The sequence below is a fragment of the Lissotriton helveticus genome, chromosome 12 (genome assembly GCF_964261635.1).
Source record: "Lissotriton helveticus chromosome 12, aLisHel1.1, whole genome shotgun sequence".
Classification (NCBI taxonomy): Eukaryota; Metazoa; Chordata; class Amphibia; order Caudata; family Salamandridae; genus Lissotriton; species Lissotriton helveticus.
In genome coordinates this window covers 597,963,549-597,983,405 of record NC_136073.1, presented here as the reverse complement: position 1 = coordinate 597,983,405, position 19,857 = coordinate 597,963,549, and the positions used below count along the sequence as shown (strand labels likewise).

General features: G+C 43.6%; 1 protein-coding gene across 1 annotated transcript in view; it reads right to left on the bottom strand.

Moving 5' to 3' along the window:
* Positions 1-647: 647 nt before the first annotated feature.
* PCP4L1 (Purkinje cell protein 4 like 1) overlaps positions 648-19,857 on the bottom strand; it is a 349,325-nt gene continuing 330,115 nt past the window's right edge. Inside the window, exon 3 of the mRNA XM_078670606.1 lies at positions 648-3,906. Within this exon, the coding sequence (XP_078526732.1) occupies positions 3,764-3,906 (143 nt within the window). The 3' untranslated portion in view covers positions 648-3,763. The remainder of the gene's footprint in view (positions 3,907-19,857) is intronic.

Genomic DNA, 19,857 nt, shown 5'->3' with positions numbered 1-19,857 from the left:
ACTTGAGTCAGTAGTGAAAGCCTGCGGCAAAATTGGAACACGTCACATGTCGGGGTGCATCACAGATCCTGCCCTGAACCCAAGGGGTCTTTCCCTGAACTCCCAGTCCTTACCGTCTGACTTGTTGGTATTCCGGTACTGACTATTATGATTGGGGTTAAGCTTTAACTTCCCTTCATTGGGGAGTGTCACGATCAAGGCGTTTGTGCGACATAGTTTTAGAGAAATTATTCTCTGAGCCTTACCTTCATCCTTGAGGTGGGCTTTAGGTATGAAAAACATCATCTATTTAATCTCCAGTCCTAGAAACCTTTGGTGACATTGCTCGTCCATCAACAACAAAAAAGTGACTAAAATTAGAGAAATAAGTGGATTGTGTGGCTCATTTTGCCCCTATTGCTTTACCCTCATCTCCATCTAACCCCTGCAGCCTCACACCTCTAGGATCTCTGAGGAAACCATAGGTAACATTGAAGGAAAATCATGCGCAGTGTTGAAATACCAATGGAGAATGTGTGCGCTTCTGGTGGCTCCATTTGTGATGTGGAGATGCCCTCTTGTTTTTGTTTTTTCATAAGTATATTTGGTCTTTTATGTGCACTCGATCTTCTCCAGGTTGAACAGATATGAAGCCTTACATTGTGTTGTTTTTGTGTATCTATTTTAATTCAATCGTATCATTACATATCTACCACGGGTGTCTTTTATCTCAATTTGCTTCAAATTGTTTCCAACAGGACCCCAGTTTAAAATGCAAACATCAGTTAAACTCAGCAAAAAATCGTAACTCCTCGTCAGATAATCATTCTCGTTGAAAAGTCTAATCTAACAATTCATGCTTTGAAGATAGAAGGGATAACGTTTCGAGGCATCTATCATTTTCCTGTTGACTAGGTTTGGAATACTAGATCTCTAGAGGGCACGCGGCATGCAGATCATCAGGATATGTACAATCCCAGGCGTGGGCTCGATGGATGCCCTCGCGCTGTGGAAACGCGGAGCAGAGGATGAAATGGTACATGAACAGTCTGTGCCACAACGGTGAGGCAAGCGGATGACCCCAGGGCGCTGCGAAGCTGGGACACTCAGGGATCCTTCCTAAAATAAAGACTGCAACAACAATATATATCCACCCAAACTTCCTTCCCACCTTTTTTAGGACTGTGTACATTTATTTTTCTTGTAAATTCTAGGCCATGTACCGACACATTCTGGAAAGCGGGTGTAGTAATTGTTGAAATTCCTTTAGGGTGATATTACGTAAGGATGAGATTTCAGCATTCTATATTTTTGAAAATATATTTTTCCAGTCTATATTTTCAGGTGCTAGCAGACTGTGGCCTCGAACCCTGCCGTGTCCTGCTCCCAATCCATTGCACTCTGTCCAGCTTTGCTTCTCCTTCAGCAAAGGGACAGTAGGCCACCAGTTCCTTTTTCAATTCTCTTTTACAAGTAATTAATGTAGGAACAGGGTGCAGATACTCATGTCTAAGGCTCTCCCGGGGCCAGTCATTTCAGGGACTCCTGAGGCAGCACGTCTGTCTTTTAAGTGCCGTGTGCTGCATTACTGCTCGACATGCTATTGTGCCTGTTGCTTTCCATGTAAACTGTAATGCTTGCGTATATGTATAAATCAAGACCACCACTGTCAGTGATAAACAGGCTTATATTTAACATCAGACTGGGTTAGATAGAGCTACCCGCACTTATGGCCATTACACCAGTGTATTGCTCCAATAGATTTGGGATGCAGTCACAGATATCACAGCTCTCTTGATGACAACAGTGCAATTGTGTCCACATATGAACAATACCACATGTGAAATGAAAGGTTCCTGATGGCTTCCTGACACCAAGGCCACCATATGCCAGCCCTTGTTCTTGTTCTACATACAAATTCTAGATGTTAATGATTTTGGCTCAATTGATGTCAATTATGACAAAAACTTCCCACATGCTTTGGGATGTTAATGAAAGTCGGGGGGATTTGGAACATGGGGTCTCTGATGGCATGGAGGCACCCGATAACCTTAGCAAACACGAGATTCCAGCCTGTTTGAGGACTGATCTGATCTTCATAGATGCAGTTCTTCAATTTAAACAGAGCATTTTAAATTAATTTCTTAGGTGGCAAATGTTCATCAACATTGGAATATTGGACCAAAGGAAACCTTGTGTACCAGCTGAAATTTGTAAGAACGCTGAGCAGTAAAGTCATCAGAATTACCAGCGACGGGGTTCTTAAATCCGTCAATGGTCCATCTGCACTTCACTCAGCCGATAATGGTTAGTTAAGAACATTTATTGTCTAGTTCTATGGTATTGAACTCTGCTGATGAGAACCAAATTATCCTTGAGTGGTATCACCGGAGTCTGAGCTTTGTAGCTTTTTTGATAAACATGTGTAAAGCCCTCAGCATATAAAGGTCCAGGATTAAAGTGGGGCAATATTTGAGAAAACCAATCCCATCCAATGACCACTCATGCTTTCATTAAATTGTTCTGAATGGTGGTGGACTCCCCACAAATCAAAATAATTTTTTTTCACTGTTATTTATAATTAACCTTGACCTTAAAACGGTTCAAGTTAAATCTGCTTGTTTTACCAACACTTTTACATCACTGATAAGGGGTAGTATTGTTTGCTGCCATCAATCTCCTTGTCAAAAAATTGCAACTGATATGATTAACATCTTTGAAGAAAATATGCATGTCACAGTCTATAAACCTGAAGTGACCATCTCCTTACTTCATCAAATTTGAGATGTCAGACACTTGCGAGAAGTGGCACAGGGACACGTGGAGGGTTTTCCTATTTCTCTAATAGATCATCAAAACAAGTATGCTCTGCTAGAACATTTCCAACGTCCCAGTGATCTTCACTAGCCATATCCCTGTTTTTGACATGCAAAATGTACATCTTCACCAATGCATGATCTTCTGACGCAATTGCCTGGAAATTGTCGTCTATGGGAAGGAAACATGTCAACTAAGTTGTGGATACTGCTCACATTAGAAATCCAGATCAGACAAATACTGGAGAAAATTTCTAGTGCTTGCACAATATTTAGGAAGGACTAAAAAGAAAAACTTTAAACCCTTGTAATCCTAGCCAGAGGCCTTAATGGCCAACATTCCCGCAGTCCAGTACACTGAAAACATTTTGGGTATGTACAGATAATTATCCTGATTTCCTGAATAAAATGTGGCATCGGCAATGCCAAGTGTGCTTTTGTCGTGCATGGATCCAGAGCAGCATAGATGTATTTATATTTATAACTTTACAGTCTATAAGACATTTTCTACCTGTGACACCGTCACTCCTGCATGGCTTTGTATGGATATGACATCACCCATCGGCGACATCCTCTCTGTGACGTGACATTGTCAAGGATAGAAAACAAAAAGTGCAATAAAATCTGAGTGTAGTCAAAGCCATGTGCTGGGAATCTGGCTTTGGTGGATGATGAGGGTCCGAACCAGCACTTTGTGCTTTTTCATAGCTTGAAGAATTAGTCCCGGATGTTGAGGTGCTGGACTCAGGAAGGAAAATCGCCAAGTGCTTTTGTGCACCCCCTAAAGGAAAAAGGTGGGGATGCACAGGGTGAAAGATGCAGAATATTCTAACCTTTATCTCTAAGAAAGGAGAAGGAGATCTTTGGGAGAAGGGGAGAGGGGGAAATAAATTCGAGCATTTGAAAGGACCCCCCAGTGGTGTTTGTGTTAGCCTTCGGCGAAGAGGGCAGGTGGAGGCGAGGTGTGCTCAAGGGCTAGGATCCTGTTTCCGTTTCTGGAAGCGACGAAACTTGTTCTGGATGGCCAAAGCGGCCTTCGCGGTCTCTGGAGCATTGAGATCGATGTCAATTTCTTCCTCCACCTCGACCTTCCCAGAGTTCACAACTTTTTCTAAGTGAAAATGGAAGAAAGAACAAAAAAGGATCAGCGACTGTTTTATCCACAGGTATGAGACAATATGTACAATAAAGTAACAGTACTGCTATTGACGGGATATTAAGGCTTTGCCTTTGGCATAAATCATTTTTGCCCCTAAATATGACTTCCCAATATGTCTGCACTTTGCTGACTGATTGCGATGTCATGAACAGAGTATGATATTTGTAGTTGTACATGGTTGAGTAGTATGGATTAATATGACTAATGAATAGTGACAAGTATGAGTGAGTTGAATAGGGTTCTCCATATGTCCATATGTTGCCGGAAAGTAATCAGTTTAAAGAAATCATTAGACAGTGTGGTGCCTTATTCTGAGCCAGGGAGGGCAGCCATGTTGAGTTTGATGGCAACTGTAATTGTAACAGACTCTGCACTTTAAGTGGAACTGCCTCATTGGATAGCGCTAAGTAATGTGAATGTGCAGTGCAGTCTTTGTTGGGGGAGTTTGTAAAAGCGATTGATATCTCATTCTTGCATGGGGAAGACTCTCATGACTCATATTTAGTGTCTTTCATCCAGCATCCCTTGCCTTTTCTTTTTTTATTGTGTGAACATTTTTATGGGTATATATTTTTGTACATCATTAACAACATGTAGAATGTACTTCCTCTCTGGGTTACACATATATACACTGATATACTGCTGTTATTTTGGAAACAAATTGTCTGTGATCTGCAGAAATTTATTTTTCTCATATTTATGTTAACTAGGCCCCAGTTTAGAACCAAACGCCATCTTTTTTTAAGATCGAAGTCACACTGTCACACATGCTACTCCTCCCTGCCCATGTCTCTCCTCACAAATTCTGCAGCATACAGTCAAGCTGAGATGTATTGGTTTATTTCCACTGTCACTGTTTATTCTGCTCTCAATGAACTTTCCTCAGCTGAGTCACAACCTGCAACTTTAATTTCAAGGTCTTTCTGCTGCTTCACTGTGCCCAATTCATTCATATAACACATTGTTGCTTATGTATCTAGTTTGTTCTAGCATCTCTGGGTGACTTTTACATAGAGGGTGCTGAATAATTATTCATTATTAGAAATTGGGTTACTGGTTGACTGGGTTGTGAGCCCTGGTCAAGCAGCAACCACAATCCTCATGAGGAGCAAGGCACAAGCAAATCTCAATTTAACTTAAGCTCAACTCCCTGGTAACTTGCCACAGAGCAGTCAGGCTTAACTTGGAGGCAATGTGTAAAGCATTTGTGCAACACTTCAAATGTGAAAACACTTCACAAAAAGATCCCAAGCCAGCTTAAGGAAATAGAGCTTAATTTAATAAATAGACCAAGACCAAAACAGCAAAAATCCAATCAGTAGAACTGGAGTTATGAATGTTTAATGAATAACTGTAAAATGGTGCCTAAAAGCAGAAAGCGGTAACTGTGGCTATCTGCTCACACTGGACACGGTCAAAAGTCAAAAGTTTGGGCTTAGAGCGCGGGTCGCATACAGTCCTAGATTAGTCTTGCTGAAGTTTTATTTTCTCAAGTTTTGTGCCAAGAGTCCGGTTTGTGTTGGAGAGGCTTGCAGGGAGCAATCAGAGCATCGTGGGTGGTCATTGACCTGGTGCAAAGATCAGGCTAGGCATCATAGATGTGCAGCCTACAGCTTCAAGGTGGCGGTCCTCCACGGGTGATCGATTCTTTCTGTGCGAGGAGATGGGTTAGCGGCGACTCATGTTGAATTTCAGTGGGAGTAAAGCGGTTCTGGTTCGAACGGGTCGGTTCATGGTCATGAAGAGCCCAAAACCTTGATTTCAAGAGCCTGTGAGCCACACCAAGTGTCCAAGACCTGGGAGACACCACTTGGGGGTCAGAGACTCACTGCAACTGGGTCCAAGAGCTGGTTGGGAGTAATTTATGTCCCTGAGGCCCAGATCAGGAGTCCAGCAGAATAGCCCTTTGAGTCACCCTGGAGTCATGGGTTCAAGATGAAGTTGCAGGTCCAGTTCTTCTTCCCTAGGCAAGAGGGCAGCAGGTCAGCCAGCAGGGCAGAATTTCCTGTAAAGCCGGAGTCAAGGCAGTACTTGTAGCAACACAGCAGCCCTTCTTCCTGGCAGAGTACCCACAGGTACAGAAGTGTACTGAAGTGGTGGTGTCCGAGGTCTGTCTCTTACACACACTTGTGCATTTGAAGTGGGATGAAGCTTCTAAAGGCATGCATTTGCAGTGTTCAGATGCCCTGTCTTCATGGCCCTGGCTCTAGACTAACTACAAGGGGTGTGCGGCCCTTTGTGTGGAGGCAGGACAAAGCCTATTCAAATCTAAATGGGGCTGTACCCAGCACCTCCCTCCCATCTTGCCAGTGTTGGCCCATCCAGTCAAATCTAAGCTTCCATTGTGTATGGCTGTCTGGGGGGAATGCACAAGGCCAAACTGTCATCCTCACCCAGTCATGTGGCGTAGAGACAGGCTGTAGGCACCATATGGCTACGGCACAAAAATGCCGAATTGTAATTTAAAATCTGACTTCACCAGAAGTTAGGATTTTAAATTAAGATTCTGAAGGCACCAAACATGAACTAGTTATCTCTTCCTCAAATACTCTTATAACGTGTAATAAGGCAACCTCAATGTTATCCTATAGGAGAGATAGGCCTGGCAGTAGTGAAAAATGAATTTAAGAATTTTTCACTACCAGGACAAACCTTAAAAGTACATGTCCTACATTTTTAAATACATTGCACCCTGCCCTCTGGACTGTTCAGGGCCTATCCTAGGAGAAACTTATAAGTATTAAAAGTGAAAATTTGGGCCTGGCAAAATGTTTATTTTTCCAGGTCAAAATGGCAGTTTAAACTGCACACACCGGCTCTGCCACGGCAGGCCTGAGACATTTTAAAAGGCTACTTAAGTGGGTGACACGATCAGTGCTGTAAGCCCACTAGTAGCATTTAATTGACAGGCCCTGAGTATATGTAGTACCACTTTACCAGGGACTTGTAAGTAAATTAAATGTGCTATTTAGGTATAGTCCAACGTAACCATGTTTTAGGGTAGGAGAACATGCATTTTAGCATTGGTTAGCAGAGGTAAAGTCCGCAGAGTCCTATGGTCAGTAAAAACAAAGTCATCAAAAACAGGAGGTCTGAAGGCAAAAGGTTAGAGGAAACCACACTAAGGATACTAGATCTAACTTTCATGTAGTAGGATAGTGCTTAGATGTAGAGGCAAAATGAGGTTTATTTTTCATGTGCTCTGATTTGCTAACAAAATGATACATTTACTCACACCACAGTGATTCTGCAGTTTCTGTATTTTCATAAGTGAAAATAACGTATAAAAATCCTCAATTTTGCGGGTGAGCCATACGACTTTCCTGTTCCTGTAGGGATACTGTCCATTAATCTCCTGATTTTGCTGCCCCCTTGGGTATTTCTCTTTATTGTCCTTCCTTTGATAGACTTCGTCTTGCTTACTTTTGAATTTTTAAAAAACCTCTTTAACTTTTTAAAGACTTAGAACTCAGTTATTGAGTGGACCAATTAATGTATTGGCCAAAGGGGGCAAAGGACCTCAAGGACCAGAGTGCTTATGGCCCCTGGAGGTGGCCTGTTCTTTGATCACCTGCACCTGTTGGAAGCACTATAAAGCGCGTGCCCCTAGCCCGCTGCTCAGAACGGTTATCATGACCTGGCCAAAGGGGGCAAAGGAGTTCAAGAACCAGAGTGCTTACGAAGTCCGGGCCATTTTTGGCCCATCCATGCCCGTCGGAGTCCGGAAGAGGCTGGCCCCCCTCTTTGGTTTTTACTTTTGTGTCACTCTCTTATCCTTACTTTTGGGTCTTGTTCTCCCACCCGCTTGTTTATGCATGCTAACTAATGCTTAAATTGTGACATCACAGCCAAAAGGGTTAAGAGAAAACTTATAGGGGGCCAAATCACCACCACAAAACCAGGCAAAGGCACCTCACTAGAGAAAATGATCTAGAGAGCGGTGAGCTTGATGAGCAATGAAACTGAACTGACCGAACGCAGACTTTCTCTTGGCTCCTCTGTAGGGATTGGACTCGTAAGCACTCCTCTCCGGTCTCCTTCACTTTACCCACCCCCTCCTTAAGCACACCTGTTTGTACTCTACCACCTCCAACTGTACATAATGCAGAACAGTCCTCCTTAATTATAATGCCCTGCCCACCTGCTAGCCCACTCCAATATACACCAACTAAGCATTCAAAGTGACTCACCAGGCTGTGGCCACCGGAAACAACAACTTGATTAATCCACCATTGTCAGCCCATTTATCTGAAACTTCGGGAGTGAGGAGCATGGGTGGGGGCTACTTGGACAAAGTAATGGCTGCACTGTGGGCGGAAAAAACAATATTACTCTAGCTGGATGCTATTGAGTCCATACTGATGAACTTAAAACACCTAATAATAATATTAATCCAAATTTGTAAAGTGCACAATCACCCGTAAGGGTCTCTAGGCGCTGGGGGCCGTCGGGAAGATTAAGCAAGCTATTGCCCAGAGTCACATGGTGCTGGGCTAATCTGCCACCGGTGCCGGGGATCGAACCGTGATCCCCAGATTCTGGAGTCAGTCGCCCTAGCCGCGGCGCCACACCTCTTCCCCTTCCCCTATGGGAACTCCCTGGTCCAGGGCTCTAGTAGGCCCACCCGCCACAAGTATAGGCGAGATAGGGACTGATGTAGCACATCAAAGTAATCTTCTTAGGCAGCCATCTGGCCCATTGGAATCCTCGACTTACAGAGTCCCTCCTTGTCAACAAAATTGGTATGTAATACAATAAACTCTAAGCAAAGCAGGGACCAATGCATCCTTATACCCAATAAATTCATTCAGCTCGATACGATTCGTCAATGTGATTGGTCCGACCATCACATCATCACCTTCTTCATCAACAAAATAGTACAACTTAATTCTGTTCAACCCACAAGAACCAAAATATGGAAGAGGAATCTGAAAAATATTGATCCTGACCTAATCACAACTTCCAGCTCCATCATCCTTCTCCCCCCAGTAGGGCTATCCAATGTTCAAGATCTCACCAATCACTAACTACTTCAATTCCATGAACATGGTATTAGACGAGGCCGCCCCCCTACAACTGAAGAAAGTCTCCATAAAAGACTCAAAACCCTGGTACGATGGAAAACTCAATGAGGACAGACGATCCTTAAGATTAATCGAACGAAGATGGAGATCTGCACCATCCGCCAAAAATCTCAAGTTGCTAAGAATGAAGAGAAACACCTACTACAGATGATCTAAAGCAGACTTTTTCAGTTATCAATTAGACCAAGCCAAGAATCGTCCCCAAAAAGTATTCAAGCTAATCAAAACACAATCTAAGGGTAAACCCCCCCCCCCAAAGCTAACACAGGTTAACTACCCAATTGCGAAGCGTTTGCCTCCTTCTTCACTCTAAAGACCGAAATCTTAAAGAAAGACCTGTTCAACGATTTAATCACACATACTGACACACACATTGATTCTTCACCATCCCTTCCAAGAGTCACACCCCGGAGCTCACCAAAGCTCGACCGCAAAAATAATGCATTTTGGTCCTCCTTCGATACCTATTGTGAAGAGGCTATACTCAAAATGCTCATAGCCTTGAATACTGCCAATCACTTCACAGACCCTCTACCCGCAATCTGCATAAAAGACTTCATCCCACTGCTACTGCCTCTTTGGACCAAGATTATAAATTCCTTTCTCCTTCAAGGAATCATCCCTAAAATCCTCAAATCCGAACAGGTATCCCCTATCCTTAAGAAACCAACGGCTGACCCCGCGGACTTAAATAATTACTGCTCAATTTAAAACATTCCTACCCTGGCCAAGCTCTTAGAAAAATGTGTACACCTTCAGCCTGGAAAACACATAGACCACCTCAACATTCTCAACCAATATCAATCCGGCTTCCGTGCAGGACACAGTACTGAATCAGCTATGACCCACATAATAGGTGATGGACTAGAAATCCTAGACCAAAACGAAGCCTGCTTGCTCACCTTGCTCGACCTTTCTTCGGCATTTGACACCGTCAAACACGACAACTTGCTTGACCTTCTGAAACACAGAATGGGTTTATCCGGATCCGTTCTTAATTGGTTTTCATCATTCCTCCAAAACAGATCGCAACGTTTTAAGGTTAATCCTTCCCTCTCCAAACCCATGCGAGACACCCTAGGTGTCTCACAAGGATCATCCCTCTCTCCGACACTTTTCAATTTATTCATGGAACCACTCACCAAAATTCTCAACTCCTCTAACATACAGTATCATATATACGCAGATGATACACAACTATAACTAAAGATCCTTTTACTAGAAGACATCAAATCTGTCAACACAATGCTAGAAAAAACTCAGACATGGCTGGCCGAAAACCATCTAATACTGAATACCCTCAAAACCGAATTCCCTCTAATGGCTCCTCCCACCCAAGTAACCATAATTCAAGATTGGATCAAACACCTAACAGCACTCAACTGCCAACCTCTTATTGTCGACTCAGTGAAATCTCTGGGAGTAACTCTGGACAGAAATCTAAATATGCAGAAACACATCAGCACCCCAACTAAAGGAGCAAACTTTCAGATGAACACATTGAGAAAACTAAAACCTTTCCTGCCCGAAAAGGACTTCAAACTGGCAATACAAGCACTAGTTATCCCAAGAGTGGATTATGGAAGTATCTCTCTCTGGGGCCCTCCCAGATCCTCAACAACCCCTCTAAGAGCTTCAATCAACGTAGCAGCCAGACTTATTACTGGCTCCAAAAGAAACTTTCACATTCCCCCGGACCTCAGATACCTTAACTGGCTACCTTTCAAAGCCAGAATTCAACTACAAATCGCTTGCCTGACGCATAAAGCCATTCATCCAAACACTCTTAGGTATCTCGCTCAGAAACTGGTGCCTTCATGCATCAACAGAGCGTTCAGAAGTGCCAATAACCTTATACTGAAACTACAAAGTTTCATCAAGAAGAAATCTTACAATCGAGCTTCTCAGGGATGGCACCCAGGATCTGGAATGCCCTGCCCCCAGAAACGTGACTGAATCCCTCTACTGCTTCTTTCAAAAAAGAAGTGAAATCTCTTCTCATGGCTAAATTCACTTGAGCAAGGGTATTGTGATTATACGATTCTTGATCTGTATGGAACTTTATGTTTTTGTCTATATGCCTATGTGTCTTCTATATTTACCTTTTAAAACGCTCTGATACCCACAAGGGTCTTGTTCGCACTATATAAACCCTTCAAAATAAATAAAATAAATAAATAATAGTCATGCACATATAAATTACAATTTTGTAAACAAAGCCCAGGATATGGATGGTGATGGCTCGAGTGACCCCACAATAGCAACAATGCAGCCAGTTATTAACTTACCTCCAGCCTCATGCCCTTGTGTGGCAATACTTGCAGGGGGACCCCCTGAAGACTGGATCAAAGAGAGTCCAAGGCTGATTTGTCCAATAAGACACTGAACTGGTTGACCCACTTTAGAAATTTTCTGCTGGACTTGGCAAGCAACATCTTGCTGACTAGGAGGGTGGGGTGGCTTGGTGTGGGACCGAAGGACAGGCAAGGGGAGTGCATAATTATCAACTTCAGATCACCTCATTTGGTATACCAGTTGCTCTTTGGGTGCATGAATAGTTAGCAAGATCGAAGCAACATTGCCCTCCTGCCTCTGGGCTATTTCTATATGCCTGTGGTATGCATCAGTAAGAAAAACAGATGGATGCAGCATAGGGCCCCAAAATTGGATATTGCTCAGCAAAGTGGGATTTCAACTTATTGTTTTGATGTATTAACTGACATCGATTGACATGACGGGGGAGGGCCTGGTAGATCACAGACACCCACCCATGCGGCTGGATTCCCGGATTAGACCAAGCTTGCCCTACCACGTGTTGCTGATAGTGACAGTGTCCCTCAGGCTGGGGTAGGGACCATTCTTCTTTATGATGTTATTAGGGAGAATGTTTGCACTTTGTGGGGGCATGGGCTCAACTTGTCAAATCCTGCTGATGTTGCAGGTGTGGGAGGGGATGGGGCCCACCCCTCCTCAAAAACTAGGCTGATATCCTGAAACGTAGCTGGTCTACTATCCAAGTTGTCTTGTACTGAGTGATGCGCCTTTATTGATGCTTATGATGTATGTATATTCCAGAAAACATGGTGGACCAGCCCAAAGAACAACTCAGGGTTTGTGACATTTAGTAAGGAGGCCATTACATTGGGCAGGGGATGGCCAGTAGGGAGCGTACAAATTTGAGCCAAAACTAATTTAATGTGTAGCATTAAGGAAATTAAGTTGGATTCCCCGGACTTGCTGTGTATTACTGTGACCTCTCCGGATATGGCTACAATGTTTAGTCTAGGCCTTTGACATGCAAATCTGAGTCTTGAGCAATTCACAAGTTATCCATCCACTTGGCCGAACTACTGGGTGAGGCTGTTAATATTGTGTGGTGTAATTTTAATTGTACTTGTAAACTTGGATACCCACGTGGAACTTTACTTAGGTGAGGAGTATCAGCTGAGGCTTATACCTACGCTAACTATTTCTTCCATAAAGAAATTTGGCCCTTCAACTTAACTCCCTTACTCTGAATCAGGTACTGACACCATGCAATGGTAGGTCAAGGTTGGACAAAAAAGATAAACACACATTCAATAGGCCCCAGTATACAAGCCTTATTGATTCATTTTTATTTGATGGCCGACTTTGGCACAAATTAATTGATATGGCGGTCCTACCACGTCAAGATAGCGCCCATAATGTGCTTGTTGTAGAACATAGGAGCCTTATTTCCATTGCACAGCCAGATGACAATGAGCCCTTGGATAGAAGGTTAATTCTGGTCCCTAGTAGATGAAGGGTAATATGGAGGGCATTTTGTCGCTCTGGGATATCGATTACCGAAGTTTACAAAGTGGTCCCTGATGCGATAGGGGAGCTGATGCTATTACTAAATATGCCAATGTAGCACTGCACTTCCTTACCTAGTTATAGTAGCATCCACATCTAAATGTTTTTGAAACTGAGGCTTCACTTTCTCGTAGAGGGCTAGCTAGGAGGTGCAGTGGCCGCTCTTGGCATAACCCAAGCTGTAGTGAGGTCCAGAGGGCATTAATGGGTGCATTAAAAAATGGTAGATTATCAATCCAAGCAACTAGAGAGGCATATAAAGATGCCATACGGGTTGCCAAGAGAGAGTGGGAAAATAAGAAATGGGAGGGTCTAATTGCAGCAGCTAAGAGAGGAGACTTGCCCTCATTTTGGAATATTATCTCAACTCGTTCTCGAGAACGGATAACTCCTGTTGAAAACCATATCACAATGACGAAATGGATTGCACACTTCTCCAATTTATATTTTCTTGAGGAGCAGCATGAACTCTCTGAGCTGGATACCTGTGATGCAGCCTAGGTCAGTTCTGATGGTTAAGAGCCCTTCATAAGATTGTCTGTTGAGTGGCCTGCTGGAGGATATAAGCTTACATTTTGGGGAAATCAGACAAGCCATTAACATTGTGCGCCACAAAGCTCCAGAGCTAGAGAAGATACCTGGGGATATTTTTTTTTAGATGCGATTGATGTATGGACCCCCTATTTTAACATTCTTTTTAATGGTAGTCTGAAAAGGGCCTCTATTCCTCTGACTCGGGCTAGAGCTGAGATTGTCATGATTTTTAAGAAGTGTTCCCAATATCTTTCCGACTATATAGGCTGATAAGTCTAATTGATAGTGCCCTAAAACTCTTTGCAAGGGTCATACTGAGTAGACTCCAAGACGGGATGATTACCTCAGACATTTGAACCCCATGGCAAGCAGGCTTTAGAGAGTACACCAACACACTGGACCAGGTGTTCCGCTGCTAGGTATTATACTGGAAAATTGTACCACTAGGGGGCGGGCGACTATATGTGGTGTTTGTTCATCTTCGGTCCGCATTCGACCTTCTTCCCCGACTTAAGCTGTGGCAAATCTTAGCTGACATGGGGGTACCGCTCCACCTTTTGAATCTGATCATAAAGCTCAATTAAAACAACTTCGCCCAAGTCAAATTTGGGTAGTGAGGGAACTGACAAATATATTCTCAGTTAACACGCGGGTCAGGCAGGGGTGTTTCCTTGCACCCACCCTATTTTCTCTTTTTATAAATATTTTGGTAATTTAGATCTGAGTCTGATGCCACCACGACTGGCAAACATCAGGGTTCCCGCCCTGTTTGTAGAAACTACGCTGCTCCTCCCAAAATCCCCATGGGACTGTAAAAAATTCTTGACAGATATGGTCGTTTTTGTAGGGCCAGTGGCTTAGATATCAACCTTGCAAAAGCGATGTTTATGGTCTTTAATACTTGTCATTCCACCCACCCAAAGCCCATGCTGAAAGGGAATCCCCTGGAGCAAGTCCACACTTGTGGTACTTGGGTGTTATTTTGACCTAGCACTTTAACCCCTTCCATGCTGATGACGGCCCCCAGCTGTCATGCATCATGGTGGGCGTGTGCTGATGACGGCTGGGGGCTGTCATGAACCCGCCCACTGTTTAAAAGTGCCGCACAGGCGCAGAATCGCGGCCGCGCCCAAGGGGTTAACTAGCAGACCCACATCGCAAGGTGTGGAATAAAACTAGAACAAACCACTGGGACGGGGTTACTGAAGACATTTAAGGCATCCTAACATCACCCTCTCTCCGGCCGTGCAGGTTTATGACTACCAGGCGCTGGGATCCACTTTGTGTGGAGTTGAACTTTGGGGACACAGGGAGGACTCCTGCTTGGTTGCCGCAGAGAAGCGCTTTAAACGGAAACTGGTTGGTTTGCCAATCAGTACACCGTTATTGCCCCTGCGGATGGATTTGGGGCTCAAAATTGTCTCTGATATAGCAAGGCTACAGCTTCCATTGTTCTGGGAGAGGCTTTGGGGAAACTTCGGAAATGGTTTCTTATCAACAGGGACTGGTAGAGGTGCTGTGCCTGCCAGGAGCGGGCAACTTCCCGTGGGTTAAGCAATTGAGCACATCACTTGTAAATATTAGTCTTGAGCACATTTGGGCCACTTGAGAAGAGGTAGGTGTGAATCCTAAAGAGCAAGTAAAGAGGGATTACTGGTCACATCAAATGGGCTCACTGGAAAGTTGGTCCGATCTGTGTTCCTTGACTCTGGCCTTCCTCATACAGAAAGATGATTTTGTGCTAGAGCAGTTAATGGATTAAATAGAGCCCAGTAATGCAAGAAAGCTCTATCTTGAATTTAGATATTGTACCATCCCCCTTGCTTCATACACAGTTAGGTTGGGTTGACCACTCAGTCCAACACATGGCCATTGTCCATTTGCACCTCATGGTCTGAAACAGTTGAGCATTAAATGGGTTGTTCCACTACGTTGAAGTCTTGGGGTAAGAGAAGTTAAAGATTCATGCAGTCTGATACCAGGCAATTTGTGTCTTTTGCGGTCTCGAGCTTCCTGATGACCATGTGGAGGACTAGGCTAAGAGCATTTTGATATAATGCCGCAATGCAGTTTATATGGTAGATACCCAGTACACAAAACCTGGTTTTAATATTCTCGTTTTTATTGCACCCAGTTTTATTGTTTGAATATGTTTTAACCTATATATGCTATTCATTAGGATGTTTTTACGCTGCTTTTACTTTGTGTATTCATATGTTTGTTTTTCATGATTTCTGACGGCGAAAATCGCCGATTAAAGATTCATGATGAGTAATTAATTGTTTTTCTCATTTTTAATGAATTGATAGGTGACTTTAGGTTTAACACCGCATCTGATCCAGTGAATATGCGCATTTTGGTTGAAGTAACATTTGGGGGTTTCAAAAATTCCAGGGTACTCCACGTCCACAATTGCTGCTCTTACTGTGCATCCTTTCCCTTTATGTGTGTTGTCTCCCTGCTTTCCTGGCCATTCCTTTTTGTTACATGTGCATTGGTGGTGGCCCCTCCTAATATTGCATGTTTTTTTCTTGCTTTTACACCGCCTGTTGTGACCCACTTTTGACAGGTTTGTGATGGTTAGTGCTGGCAGAGGAAAAGTGTGTTCGGTCGGAATAATAGCACATAGCAGATGCTGTATAAGGATTGTTTCCTGGAATATAGTTGCTTACTTTGTTCACAAATAGAGCAAGTCCATTATTTAATTTTTCACCCAAACTGTGTCACCATTTATTTTTGGGCAATCCCTCGGAAGGCCCGATGCCCAGTGATTCTTTAGGTGCAGAATGTAGTTTTACCTGCAATTTGCAGGGGACTGGTTCCACCTTTCCAGGGGAGTCTAAGGGTGCTTCTGGCTTCCACAAGGGTCCCTCACATTGAAAGTGTCGAGTTTTAGCCAAGGACGAGGGTCTTTCACCTAGTTCCAAATCTGTTGCCTCAGGGACACAATATCCCCCTTTTGCTTTGTGCTGGTAGGCAAAGTCCTGTTGCCAATGGCACAGGTCTCCTCTTGGTCTTTCTTTGTAGCAGAAGATTCAGATCTGAGGTTCTAGTGTCAGGAGATATTTTTAAAACTAGATTTAGGGGACTTAGGGGTGTGGGAGATAGAAGTCAATTGGGCAGCTACTCTCTGCAATGAGTCAGTTCCTGAGGTGACCACATCCGGTGGTGTAAGTCACCTTTTCTACCAAGAGCCCACTATTTCTGCCCCCTAAAGATAGGAGACAATAACTTTAGCTGTACTGATCAGGCTGCTTACCCTGGAGGTGTGGCCAGCTTTCCTGGAGGTGTACGCCTTTTGCATACCTAATTTCCCACCTTGCCAGGGTCCAGCGTGCCTCGGGCAAGGGGTGGCTTTGTCCCCTCAGGGGGATAGCCTAGATGCATATCAGAGGTGGTTCAGCCTTCGAAGCTGACAGATGTGATGGGTCACATCACTAGCCCACTTGGGAGGGGGAGGTGTGACCTCCTTTCTGCTTAAACCTCGGTTCTGATTCCTGGCATTGTTCACACTGCCAGACAGGAGGTCAGAAACCTGTCTTGGCAGGATCTAAGGTAGGAAAATCTGGCACTACCTGCCAAAACACGTCAGCTAGGGTAATAATATGTGCAACCAGTAGGTAAGCACCTGGGTGCATGCCAGCCTCCCCTTAGCACCAGATTCATGTTAGTGGGGAGAAGGCATGTTGCTTGACCCCAAACTCAACATATTTAGGTGGTACCATAATGGAACTAGCAACCTGGGTATGCCTGGGTGCATATCCCATTTTATCCTATGGGCTGCCTATTACCTATATTGTAGTTTAATGGTAAAGCCAAGGTAGAGATATATAAACTTGCACTTACATATCTAGACTCTTAATACACTGCACCCTGCCTCCTGGGCCCAAGAGACCTGCTGTAGGGGTGACTGAAAAATACTTCAGAGCTGTGCAGTGACCATGACACACACGGTGAGGACAATGTTGAAATGGAGTAGTGAACACTGTTCCTGTAGTCTGCAATGGCATGTCTGCTGTCATCTGTTTACATGAGTCACTCAGGGTGGCAAAACCAGTTCTGCAGGCCCTAGGTGCCCCTTTAACACAAATGCCCTGGGTATCACAGCACAACTTACCAGGGGCTTAAAAGGGGGTATAGCCTCTGTCAATTGGAGATGCCAACTACACATGTCACTGGCACTGGACCCTGGTTGGAAAGCTTCAATGCAATGCCAGAGTCAAAAAACAGAACCTAGTAGGCCAAATGGGGGTAAAAAAGTGGAGCGACATCTGTAAAAAGTCCTGTTTTCTTATGGGGAGAGACAAAAAATTACAGAGGCCCAGATCAGACAAGATGTTGAAAGAAATAATGCCTCAAGTCCTCGAGTAGACCGCGGGCTCTTCAATAGTTGACAGGAAAGTAGCACACTATGTGCCTGTTGAAGTGTGATGTGGCCCTCTCCAGAAAAGTACCTAGAGTCCTTACTCAAAAAAACATTAACAAACCCTTAGAGATAGCTAACATTTTCTCCAAATTCCTTAACTACTCATTTTAGACACACTCTTTCTATTCTACGTGGTCGGAACAGGTAAGGTCATTTTTGAGCAGTTTCCAATTTATTACTGTAACTGTCAGAGAACTAGTTAACGAATTAGAAAATATTTGCCAATTTAGATGATCTAATTGTTGAGCACAACCCTAACCCCTGAAGAGGTTCTCTGTGTTCTCCGGTGAGTTTCGCCACTAGAAGGTGGATGTGGTTCTGCCCATTTATCCCGATCAGAGAACACATATCCAGTGTGACCTATCCTTATTAGGTGTACGGCACGAGTACAACGTTTGTAGGGAGAATTTTCAATCTGGAGCTTGAGATGTAAGACGTTTTGCTGTGTAATAAGTGAGTGCACCCTGTCTGTCCTTAGCCACAGTTATATATTCGACCTGTCCTACCAAAGCTACCTGTTCAGGCTTTTTATTCTTCTCTGAAATATTCTGAGGTCCTAGTTGTACGGTTATGTATGGGCAACACGTAATTTGTATTTAAAACTATAGATGTAGGGGAAATGTGCTCTAAATGTGTTGGGTCAGTAATGTAAAAATCAACATAGGCAAAACAAAAGTTATTATGCTTAGAAGGAAACAAGGAAAGAGGGGATTCATGTTGAAGCTAGACATCATTCCCCTTGCATTACGTTTTAAGTACTGCTATCTAAGAGTAACTTTCAGCAGTAATTGACCATTCACCAACCGTGCTAAATTCATCATTGAGTGTGCAAGGAGGACTCTGGGGGCTTTGGAGAAACTGGAAGCAAGTATGGGACATTGCATTTTTGCAAGAAACTTAGGAGCTAAAATAGTTAGCTTGTATTGTATGGATGTGAAATCTTATAAAGATGAAATACATAAAATCCATTCAACTCAAATGTTTATGTGGAAGTGCTGACAGAAATTAGCCCAAAGCACACAAGCTGTATACTTGGAGGCAGGAACTGAATATGTCTTTCATCAGGTTGAACTATTTTTCAAGAGAATTAAGGTTCTGGGACTCTGTTAAGACAGCAAATATGGGTATAACTTGATATGTTTGAAGAAATATCCAGAAAGAGAGCAAAAAGCTCATTTTCTCTGAACTTAAACCCTTTTCACACCTCTGAAGATGAATGATAGAGAGGCTGACACTGATGCCATCTAATCCTGCTAGCAGAAAGGAATAAAAATAATCAAGATGGAAATGCAGGATTTAGACTCTGATGCTCATAATTGAGGCTTCAGATATGGGATCACACCACCTTTTCTTAAAGTGGATGTGTCCTTGACCATATTAAGTTCATATTTCAATCAGGAGGTGGATGCTAAAGCTAAGATTAGGCAAGTTACCATTTCTAGAAGTAAGGGAGGGTTTGATTAAAAATAAATGTTGACTCCAGACTTAACATGTACCTTCTGTAACTTTGCAGCCTAAAGTTACAACTATGTGTACTTAATTCGTGAAACCCTGTCTTATTATGGAAGAAGAAGGCTATTAGCAATTGTATGTACCTCACACACCCTAGACTAAATGCCATGCTACATGTTACAGACTTGAGATGCCCTAGAGGCGCTCAGGCGGATGGTCTGGAGCAGCCGATCATAGGACAGTCCAGCTGCAGGTCAAAATGGACCGGAAGCACATGCTGGAACACAGCAGTTGTGCACAGAATAGATATGTCTCCTTGGGTTGTATAATGGGTGACCTGAGCAGTAAGTGGGCAACAGACTCTTAGACTTGGCCTTGGGGATTGCCTACAGAGATATCATCTGACACTGGAAGTTTCTCCACGGCCCACATCATACTAGGTGGTGCGCGGAGGCGTGAAACTGGGCTACAGCTAAGGCCGTGGCATTGAGCGCTGAAGACTACAGAGGACTATGCAGACGACACTTAGCGGACTTGTGGGAAGAGGTGGCCGCTAGCTTTTTCAAACTT